The 12,332-nt window shown below is 43.1% G+C and overlaps 1 protein-coding gene across 1 annotated transcript in view; it reads right to left on the bottom strand.

Annotated features, from left to right (window-relative positions):
• The window catches only part of RAB26 (RAB26, member RAS oncogene family), a 168,864-nt gene extending 156,991 nt beyond the window's left edge, over positions 1–11,873 (bottom strand). Inside the window, exon 1 of the mRNA XM_075830550.1 lies at positions 10,067–11,873. Coding sequence (XP_075686665.1) covers positions 10,067–10,240 — 174 coding nt within the window. The 5' untranslated portion in view covers positions 10,241–11,873. The remainder of the gene's footprint in view (positions 1–10,066) is intronic.
• Between the last annotated feature and the right edge of the window lie 459 nt (positions 11,874–12,332).

Genomic DNA, 12,332 nt, shown 5'->3' on the forward strand with positions numbered 1-12,332 from the left:
GTGATTAAGGTATGATCCTTTCCTGTCTGTTGTTATGGACTTCTTTATTCGATCTTATTCCGGACCACGTTTATGTCTAGTCCCTTTGTTACGTTCTACTCCTGGATCCTTACCACAACCTCGTTCCCAACTACACTCCAGCATCCTGTCTGCTCTCCTGGTGACGACCCTCGGCTTAGTTCCTGACCTCGCTACTGTACCTGTAATGTCTGCGGTCGCTGACCGCAGACACCTCTAATCCTGCCGACGCCTCCCTCCCCGGAGATGCCAGCACATGCAGCCGTCCTGGCCTGCAGTGATCACTAGGGTGCGCGCGCGAGCTCAGTCCCGGCCTTAAAGGGCCAGCGTTCACACATGTTTAGAATTGTCTAATCACTCATTATCACCCTGGACTATAAAAAGGGCCCTGCCCCTTCACTCATTACCTGAGCGTTGTTGTGTTATCCCGTGTCAGTCTAGCAAATGGTCCCTTACTGTTTTCCTGTTCCCAGTGTTCCCGTTCCTGCTACCTGTGCCTTAAAAGAGTTGGGAGTCCTGTTGTGTTACACCACGCCTGGTGTCTGCTGCCAAGGTCCCTTCTGAGCCTAGCCATCGCTGCTGTCTGTACTATCTCAGGTACCCTTGCTCGGACTATAGACTTTACTTGGTGCACAGGTTGGTCAGCTGCTATCCCGCTACGACGGTATGGCCCAGTGGGTCCACATACCCACCGATCGTACCTGAAGCGCTACTGCCGCCAACCAAAGACTATTCTGGGGGTCGCTCTTTGGGGATCCACCTGCATTCAAGTCTACATCTCCTTGGGGAGGTTAACAGGTGAATACCAGGGAAATACTTCAGACTCTACACCCCGGTCTAGCTTGCGCCAATCGGATTATGGTTGAGAGTTCCACTTCTCTATTAACCGGTACGTGCCCGAATAAAGCTTACCTAATGGGTACAAAATTGAACCTCACCAGTTTGCAGTCTTGGCCAGTCGAACACATCAAGGAGGCTTACAAGTTGTTCAAAGATGGGAAATTGAGGTCAGTTCATTGGGTACCATTACTTTGTTGGGCAATTTATAATAGAGCGACTTCCTTTCAGTGTGTAACTATATGGGTACAGTTCTGCGTGTCTATGAATGCTTTGTATAAAATGACCTTTTATATGAAGACTACAATCTTTTACATTCCTGTTTACAAGGATGTTGAGAGTGGCAAGACCTATCCGTTTCCCACCCCCGGCTGCAAATGAATGTTACAGTTGCGAGCAACACATTACCAGCAACTTTTCTATGGATCTGCTCGCTGAAAGCCTTCAATTATATTACATTTCCTTGCACATTAAATTCTGAACAGTATTCTATTGAGTGATGCTGCATAATCTCCGTGAGTCACAACATAGTTGTAAGGTAAAAGCTTTCATCTTTTGGTGGTTACAATCTCGGGACTCAGCGATCACTAATCGGTGGTATAATAAAACTTGTAAGGGTATAAATGGGCCTTAAAGGGGGTCCGTCCGCTCCGATAAGCAGAAAACCCCTGTAGCTCCCCAATTAGAAAAATAATATTTTTTTTTTAATATATTTACTTTGAAATTCTGGTCCGGTCTCTGCTACTAATACTCTGATCACGTCAAAAAGGCGGCCTTCAAGGGACTAGAACGGGAGTACAAAATTTGATCTTTTTGGATTTGGGAAGCTTCAATGGGTGGTGGTAAAAAAAATGGGAGATGGAAAATGCTCTTTCCTAGGTAGGTAATTTATCCCTTTAAATATCGGAATCAGACAACTCCTGAGCCAAGTATTGTCCAGTTCACAGCCATCTTTATTTCTACAAACACTACGTGGGATAATATAGGTGCAAAATGATAAACCGAGCACAACGACATCTTAATGGCAATGTGCTTGTGCACACCGTGCTATCTACATGTCATAAAGGGCCCCCACTGCTTCATCCGTCATGCACCCAGAGACCCAATACTAAACTCGTACAACAACCATATTCTTTCATTTCTAATGCAGACACATCGGTGGAAGAAAGCACTTGACCTCATTAATTTGCACTGGTAAATGAATCAATGCCCGCTGCAACTCAGTCTTAAATGGAATTGTCTTAAGAATAAATTGTGAGTCCTTGAGACAGGGAAATCCTATAAAATATGCTCAGATACCTAACGAAGTGTTTGTAGCACATAAGACTCACAATCTTAGTATTTTTCTAGGTATTTTAGACAATTGCTTTGCTTCTTTGGTATTTTACTGCATTGGATAGATATACAATATTAGGGTCTATTCACAAGGTACAGTCAAAACGCGTTTCTTGCTACGATTTTCCAAAATTGCGACAAGGTCAAGGTGAGCAATGTGTAAGACAAGGTGGTCTAATTGAGCTTCACTCTCTGGACGATCCTCTCAAACTTAATGGGGCATTCCCATGTCGGACATTTATGGCATATTCACAGGATCCATAGATTCAGGTCCGACCTCTGGAATCTGCATCTATCTCTAGAACAAGGCCCCCTGACTCTCTGTTGTACCACTTCTGCTGGCGACGGAAACGGCGTGGCTCGTTGTGCTATGCTGTGTCCATAACTCTTATTCACTTCTATGTAAGTTCCAGAAACAGAGTAGAAAAACGCACTTGGCTGTTTCCGGGAAATCCGGCAACCTCATAACTCGATGGCCGGAACCAAACAACAGAGGCAGAAGGTAGGACGGGGGTCAAGTGTCCTTCTTCTATAGATCAGTGAGTGTCCCAGATGTGCGACCCGCATGTGTCAGACACATTGCATATGCCATAAAAGTCCAACATAGGGAAACACCCTTTAAAAATGGGCCTACTGCCACAACTCCCCAAATAATGGACCAATAAATAATATGTCTGTTGGTCCTGCGGGTTAGTTAATAATATTCCTTGATCGGATAATAAATAATATCCCTTGTGGTCTAGAGGATTAATAAATAATATCATTGGTCGAGTAGTGGATTAATAACAAATATCCCTGGTGGTCTAGTGAGTTAATAACTAATATCCCTGGTGGTCTAGTGAGTTAATAACTAATATCCCTGGTGGTCTAGTGAGTTAATAACAAATATCCCTGGTGGTCTAGTGAGTGAATAACAAATATCCCTGGTGGTCTAGTGAGTTAATAACCAAGATTCCTGGTGGTCTAGTGGATTAAAAATAATATCCCTGGTTGTCTAGTGGGTTAATACTTAACATATGTGGTGGTCTAATGGGTAATGCAGAATATCCTTGGTGGTTTAGTGGGCTAATAAATAATACTATTGGTGGTCTAATATAAGTAATATCCCTGGTGGTCAGGTGGTTAATAAATAATATGTTTTGACCCACTAGACGACCAATAATACGGCATAGTGGGTTAGTAAATAATATCTAGTAGGAGATATATAGATATATATTTATTTTTGATGTGTTGGACTTTTGGTTCCAACCATAGAATTTTATGGCATACCAACTAGATATGCCATATTTATGAAGGAAATGTATTTTAATGAATATGATGCCTGCTGGTCTAGTGGTTTATATTCCTGGTTGTTCTAGTGGGTTTATAAATATTACCCCTGCTGTCCATTGGTCACTTACCTCTCAAGTATCCAGCGTTGTGTATTCTGCCTGTGTCAGGACACTAAACACGATGAAGCCGTCACATGAATCAAATCCAGTCTTCTGATCTAGTGTCGGTAGTATATACCATTACTATTTTATGTCTTGTAAATTATAGCTACTGTATGCCAGACGATACACAACAAATCCTCTTTAGTGTCTCTCCCTTTACTACATCAAATGTGGTGTCCCCGTAAAATTGCATTTTGTATAAGCAGATAATTGTGATACGGTTCATAGTCAATGTTCTCATCCTCGACACTGGATGAAACGATAATTAAACCCAGGTCACTGTAATTACCGACGTCCAATCACGTTTTGAAATCAACGACTGAAGGAGAAGAAAGATCAGAGACGCATTTAAAGTGGAAAGAGATATCAAGAAAGATGGCGAGTGAAATGAAGGATCTTCTGGAGGATTTATGAGAAATTATTACCAAATAGCATTATAAAGAGGAAGATTCAGATGGTTTCTCTGCAATTTCCTCATTTATTATTATTATTACAGTATTAATATTTTATTAGATTATTATTATTAGGTTATATTATTGGATTATTATTTTATTAGACTATTATTGTTATATTATTACATGATTATTATTATTATTATTATGTTATATTAGATTATTATTATTATTATTATTATTATTATTATGTTATATTAGATTATTATTATTATTAGGTATTATTAGATTATTATTATTATGTTATATTAGATTATTATTATTATGTTATATTAGATTATTATTATTAGATTATTATTATTATTATTATTATTATTATTATGTTATATTAGATTATTATTATTATTATTAGGTATTATTATTAGATTATTATTATTATGTTATATTAGATTATCATTATTAGATTATTATTATTATTATTGTTATATTATTCGATTTTTAATATTATGCATAAAATTGCAACATGCTAAACTAAAATCTCAGATATAGTTGCTACTTGATGTCAATTACAAACAACCAGGGACATGCACTAAGTGGAGAAGACCCCCACAGCACTCCAAAAATAGGCCTCCCCCTCCTGCCACGGGTCCTTTATCCTCCAAACCCAATCTTTTCCCCACTGTCCTGATAGCCTCCGGCCCCCCCATCCGCCCCTGGAAAGATCATCAGCTCTGGTGCGCCGATGCTCCACGACGACCCCAGTACTGGCCAGGAAGGCTCATTTATCCCTATAAGTGCCTATGATTTTTAACATCCCAATAAATCCTTGGGGGAGCAAGATTCCCCACTTCCCAGACCCTATGGATGTGTCACATTATGGTTTAAAGGGGGCGTTCTGTAAATAATAATACAATGTTCTGCAACTTTGTCATATACTTTTTGTACCGATTCCTCATTATTTTTCATATTTCTGCTTGCTGTCAGTGAATGTCACCATTCTTGTTTACATCCAGGTTAAAAAAAAACCTGTGTGCAGACCTAATGCTACACACAGCTGAGGGTTTGTTACAATTGTATCTGGGAAATGCAATCCTGATAAATTTACACAATAGCAAACCCTCCAGAGCTTTCACCGCTAGCAAGCAGAGATCTTGATACTATTGGCAGAACTTTATAGAAGACAGGACAAAGCCTCTAGCTGTATTGCTAGATAACAGGCTGAATCACAACCCCCAACCTCCACAACAACAGGCCGCAGATTAGCAGGTTACACATCAATATGTGCTGTGGCAAAACATGTTATTTGTTATGTAGACCGGTGAATGTAGCACACAGAGATAAGCGTCGCGCATGGAAAACGGCCTCAGGAGCCGCTATTAAGTGCATATGTAAAAAAACTTGATGGTTGTGAGCTTAGTGCCGAATAGCAAGTGCGCGCTGCTGGTTCATTATACGCTCACCCCGGACTCACCGAGCGGCCAATCAAGGTCAGGGCTGGAAAAATAAAAAGTGCTGGCTGCAAATGCCTCAGGACAGAAGGCCGGTGCTGTGGGATACAGGACATGGACGGACTGGAAGATATAATGGACCTCAGGGCCGGTTTAACCATACGGCAAACTGTGTACCAGCACCGGCCCCCGACTCTTGTGTCGCAGGCTTGTAATGAGACAAAATATGAAATTCCAGCTCTGCTTGTCAGGGCAGTAACAGTACAGGCCAATGACAAGCCACGTGGTGGGAGAAGGCTATGTAATTATAAATAGTTTTTTTTCTCATTTATTTTTACTTAAATGGGTTGTCCAGTCATAAGAAATTGATAGTCTATTCTCAGGATAGGCTATCAATATCTGATCGGTGGGGGTCAGTCTATCGGCACTTCGTTGATCAGCTGTTTAATAGGGCGGCGATACTCGTGTGAAAATTGCGGACACACTTGAAGCGGCGGTTCACAATATCACAGCCTTCTTCCCTTCAAAATAGCTGATCGGCGAAGGTGCCGAGAGTCGGACCCCCACCGATCAGATGTTGATGGCCTATCCTTAGGATAGGCCGTCAATGCCTTATGACTGGACAACCTCTTTAAAGGACTGTGGGGTAGCACAAAATGGGCAATCATTCAGTAAGTGGGGGGCACAAAATGTTAATGTGTGGGGCCCAAAAGGGAGCACTGTTAGTATGTGGGGACTAAAAGGGGCACTATTACTGTGTGGACCACAGGGGTACATTTAATGTGTGGGTCACTATTACTGTATGGGTCACTATCTGGCACTCTTGGTTGTAGGGGAAGTCGTGGCTGGAAGAAGTCATCATGGCGGTCTGAAAAGGAATTGTCTTAATTAAACAGCCTCTTTAACCACTTCTAATCTGTCAAGTTCTAAACTAAACATTTTCCCCTCCAGGTTCTTCCCGCCACTGGGACCAGTAACATATTTCATGGACGGCTGTTCTTGCTCCCCCCGAGGCTGCAAATGTTTTCAGCCCTAAAATAAGATAATGAGACTTTCGCAAAACTTCCGTCTGACAATTTTCTTTCTTTCGTTCAAGAGGAAAATCTATTTTGTATTCTAAGAGACGTCTCTTTTTCTTTTTTTTTTCTTAAAAGCATTTAATGTTCCAGAAAAGCTTTTTGAGATGGCACGATAATTCTTTCCATCTCTGACAAATGTATATGAAAATAATTCCCTCATTTATCCGTAGGATATAAAAGGATCCTCGGCCGGTAAAAGGAGGTAAAATTCAGGTGCGGACTCAATGACCAGATAATTCAGCTGCGGAAGGCGACTTCAGGTGGGTAAGTAAGGACCGTATCAGATCTATGAGGGCAGCTTCATTTTTTCCGATTCTACATGACAAGAACTTATTCATCAATCTGGATAATTCAACCTAATGCATCGGACACAAGGAAAATCAGCTTTATTTCTCAAGATAGCCAGGGATCTTAAAGGCCCAATAGCTAACCCTTGGCGGGTCCCTAGTCCTTGAGCCGTCCTCTTCTATCTGCTCCTCGGAACGCTGAGTGGCCACCCCTACACTACAGAGAGGGTAACTTTGTCGCAAGAAGCTTTGTATGAGTTGCCAAGGGGGCGGGGATGTGACAACTGAGATGAACACATTGATGGCTCAAGGGGTTGTCACTTTTCAAAAACAAAAAAATTTAGGATAACTATTTTGAGGGCAGCAGAGTGACTTTTTTGGCGGCCAATTACACATTGCAAGTAAGAAAGAAGCTAAGTAAGGCCACTGCCAAGCGTGATTTTGGAGGCCTGAGACACAACATTAGCCCTACTTGGCCCCATATTCCCTGTACACCAATGTGGGTCGTGCTCCTAAGAAACAAAAAAGTTAACCCTCTTCTCTGCCTACCAGTTATGGGAAGAGCAGCAAAAACAGTAATGAGGTCAACCACAGGCTCAGAAGGTCTCAGCCACCTGAGCTTAAAGGGATTGTCCAGTTTAGAAAATTCATTGTCATATACGCTATAAGGGCCAGTTCACACAGAGTTTTTTTACATGTTTTTTGACACGGACACAGCGTCGGAAAACGTGTTGAAAAATGGTCGAAAATGGCTCCCATTGATTTCAATGGGAGGCGGAGGCGTTTTTTTTTCGCGAGCGGAAAAACCGTCTCGCGGGAAAAAGAAGCGACATGCCCTATCTACGGGCGTTTACGTCTCTGACATCAATGGGAGGCAGAGAAAGTGTATTTTGCGGCGTTTTTTTGCCTGCGGCGCTCAACTGCCGCGGGCGAAGAACGCCATGAAAAACACTGCGAGCAGGCAGAGCAAAATCTGCCTCAAAATTCCAGACAGAAATTTGAGGCAGATTTTCCGCCTGCAAAAAACTCTGCGTGAACCCAGGAATTCTGAGTTAATAGGGGGGTTCCGCTGTTCAGGATCCTCATCTTTTGGCCGGGGTGGAGAGTGGTTACAAACAGAGTCTCTCGCTCTGGAGCACCTGTCCTGTAATGCACAGACAACCCACTGATGTGAATGCAATGCTTCATTTCCCCTGTGGTGGCGCTGCAGTGAAATTGACCACTTACTGTCAAGCTTCTCCACAGATTGCAGCTGATCACAAAGTGTCCCCCAGCGATCTGCTTATTGTCAAGGGATCCGTCTAACAAGTAGGGATGGTCCAAAGCAGACAACCCCTTTTATCTGAATGGGGTTGACTTGTTCCACCCATCCATCAGCTTCTGTGGCCACCTTGTCCGTCACTATCTGGGCACGCTGATCTCTTCTAGACATTGTGCAGGTAGCAGGTCATCACCAGTAACTCCCCCCACCCCTGTGTAACTTCTGTCACTTGTTCTTGACACTTTCTACCGCTAATTTATCCACCAATACCCATCAAGGTTTCTCTCATCTGGAAGTCATCCCTCCTATCACCCCCACTGCAGTCCAACTAACTAGTTATGTGCTGGTATCATTACTCCACCAACACTATCCACTGTAATACTGCCCCCTGTAGACAAAAACAAGGAACTGAACAGGTTGAAGCATTTTCATATCTGTCTGGAGTTGCCCTTTAATCTGATGTTTAAGGCACAGAAACAGACTGAATACATGTGAAAGACAGATATGAGATGGATGGATGGATGGATGGATGGATGGATGGATGGATGGATGGATGGATGGATGGATGGATGGATGGATAGATGGATAGATGGATAGATGGATAGATGGATAGATGGATAGATGGATAGATGGATAGATGGATAGATGGATAGATGGATAGATGGATAGATGGATAGATGGATAGATGGATAGATGGATGGATGGATGGATGGATAGATAGATAGATAGATAGATAGATAGATAGATAGATAGATAGATAGATAGATAGATAGATAGAGTGAGTGCGTGAAATCTTGTACTAATAAGGAACCGGAGGATCACCAAACTACAAGAAGTTCCTGCAATTTTCTTCCCAATACACCAGGTGCAAACACTGTAGACAATACAGAACATGGATATCGACTTTCTTTTCTTCTCCTTATTCTATTGAATCCATACATTTCAAAACAGCGTAAGAAAGAAAAAAAGCCTCCTGTAGGTGATTGATAGATTGTTATATTGAGTCATGGAATAATTACTGAGACAACATGGACCATTACAGACCATTACAGACCACCCTGCCGGACACTGGCAGGAGTCACGGTCATCCAGAGGGGATATCCGGGCTATGGATGAAATCTTTCTTATATTTGATGACACTCCCAAAGGATTACATGGCAACGGAAAGCCTCATTGTATGGACAGATCTCCAAGATGAGAGTGTAAATTACAAGGTGTAAATATATGTGTGTAGATCGTAAAGTGCTGCGCAATATACCGCCACTATATGAATAATAAGGCTTCGTTCACATCTGCGCCGGGACACCGTTCATGGGTTCTGTCGGACCTTTCCGTCCGGGGTACCCATGAACGGAATCCAAACGGTAACAAACGGAAACCATAGGTTTCAGTTTGCATCTCATAGATTTCAATGGTCACGGATCAGGCGCAAATGGTTTCCATTGATACCGTTGTTTAAGGGTTCCGTTATTTTGGTGGAATGAATATCGCAGTCGACTTTGGTATTGATTCCGTCAAAATGACGGAACCCTTAAACAATGGTGACAAACAGAAACCATTTGCACCGGATCCATCACCATTGAAATCTATGAGATGCAAACTGAAACCTATGGTTTCTGTTTGTTTTAGTTTGGATTCCGTTCATGGGTTCCCCGGACGGAAAAGTCAGACGGAACCCATGAACGGTGTCCTGGCGCAGATGTGAACGAAGAGATAGATAGATAGATAGATAGATAGATAGATAGATAGATAGATAGATAGATAGATAGATAGATAGATAGATAGATAATGCTTTGACCCTGTGTTTCTGCCGTCACTTTTTGAAAGAAAAACAGCAACAAATCCCATAGAAATCTGTCTCCTTCTCGCCCGGGATCCATTTATGCCTCAACCACGTGTGTGAACTCATCCCTAGTGTGAACACGACGGACCGACTAACATGATTTAAAACCCAGGAAACACATATAAGATCTCACCTTAAAGGCGATGTCATAGAACTCTCCACTGTTGCTGAGGGACGGGCGCCCGGACATGACCATGCCATTGCTTTGGGTCTCGGTGCCCACCTTGCCATTCTCCTTGGTGGGTGGGATACTGCAGGAAGCAGGGGAGCTGCTACCTTTACCCTTCTGACTCTTCTTCCTGGACATGATGTGACCGGTAGGAGTCACTGTCTATGGGACGGGTCAATTATATCCAGTGCCACCTAGAAGGTGGCAGGTTTTGGACTACTGAGCCCTTTTAGAGGTTGATAATTACTGGACTACTACCCCGCAGTATCAGGCACTCTCTGGACCGAGTCCTCCAGATGTCTAATAGCCACAACTGCTAGTCACGTGGTCACCAGAGGAAGGAACGCAGCCAAAAATTAACCCTTTGGTCTATACGAGTCCTTCTTGAACAGTCCTTGGTCATACAGTCCTTCTTCTCTGTACCGATGCAGCCTGTGAACTCGTTGCCCCCTAAGCTGTTGCTGGCCCCTGTCTGCTCCGTAGTTTGATTCCTTAGATACCTGGTATCTGTATACTGCTGTCTAACCTCAGCGGTCCCTGCTGTCTAACCTCAGCGGTCCCTGCTGCCTCCCTTCCTCAGCTCCTGTCGCTCACTGCACCCCCTCTCTGTCCGCTGACGTCTCTTCTGGTGCTTTGTGATGTCTCTTAGATCTTTGCAATCTGTTGTCTGCTGCTCCCAGCTCCGTTCCCTCGCCTTTGTCCCTGGTTGGATCCTCTGGATGTCTCTTTTCTCCTTGTCACTCTACTTCTGCACTCTCTATGTATTCAAGGAGCTCACCCCAAGTTACACTCTAATATATAACAGTCATATGGGATGCACCCTAATCTAATAGTGTAATATAGTTCACACCCTAAACGTAATATTATAATGCATCGGCTTATAAAATAGGCTACAACTCAGCGTGATGTGATGTACACCCTAAATATAATATAGCATGCACCCTAATACAGCAAGGTATAATATGGGCTGCACCCTAATCCAATAGTATAATAAAGTTCACACCCTAAAGTTTAATATAACGAGCACCCTAATATAATTGGCTACTAATACAGACTGCACCCTATTCTAATAGAAGAATACAGTTTGAACCCTAAAGTTTAATATAGGCTGCACCCTAATCTAATAATGGAATATATTCTGCACCCTAATATAGCGTGCACCCTAATGCAATAGGTTACTAATACAGACTGCACCCTGTGTCTTGCTTACACCCTAATACATAAATTCCGTGCACCCTAATATTGTATCACCTTCTGCAACGTTGTACCCCAATACTCTTGGGACCTGACTATATTCCTCCTCTCCAGTATTAATTAGACCAACCTAGCAGCTAAATGCTGTGTCCCCCTCCACAGCCCTGTACCCCAAAACTGTCTATACCTTAAAACCCAGGACTACACCCCAATACTGAATCTCTCAAACACTACTCTCTATAATTGAGTCTCTCGGTCCAGCACTGCACCCCAATAATAAATCCCTCTATCCAGCACTGCATCCCAATGCTAAATCCGACTACACACTACTTCACCCCAATACTACATCCGACTACACAGTACTGCACCCCAATGCTAAACCCGACTACACCTCAATACTAATGATAAATGTCCAGCTCTGCTCCAGTAGTTCGATATCCGGTCAGAGCTTTGTCCCTCCCGCCTTGCTCTCCTGCTCCGCCGGTTCCCGGTCCCGGGATGGTTCGTGGAGTCGCTGCTCCCTCAGACCGCCGCTTCCTCTCACCTCTCAGGCACCGGTATAAGCCTGTGGTAAAGGGCGGGGCTCCGTCTTGACTGACAGGCGCGATGACCATTCAGCGCTGGCAGACATTGACAACAAGCGAGAAAGGGAATCTACTCAGCCAATGAGCACGGACCAGGGGCGGTGTTATGTAAATGAGTCAGGACAGATGTTACTGCTTGATCCCTTCCAATGCAAACATGTATGTGTCGCTGTCTCCCTCCCTCCCTCCTTGTCCCTCCCTCAGCTCCTCCTGTAATCCCCTCACTATCAATGTGCAGGCAGAATAACAAAAACAAAGACAGCCGCACTGACAATTCTGCTGTATGAGATCATGAAAGAACATTTCTCCTTAAAATAAAAAAATCCCTGTGAATACAAATCAGTCGCCCTCATTTATCAAGTGGTAAAAATTATAAAAATGATATTTAGCCATTTTTAGTTCTGTGTCTGGGAAAGCTGGGTCAAAATCAATATGGCCGCCATTCCACCTAG

The sequence above is a fragment of the Rhinoderma darwinii genome, chromosome 6 (genome assembly GCF_050947455.1).
Source record: "Rhinoderma darwinii isolate aRhiDar2 chromosome 6, aRhiDar2.hap1, whole genome shotgun sequence".
NCBI classification, from domain to species: domain Eukaryota; kingdom Metazoa; phylum Chordata; class Amphibia; order Anura; family Rhinodermatidae; genus Rhinoderma; species Rhinoderma darwinii.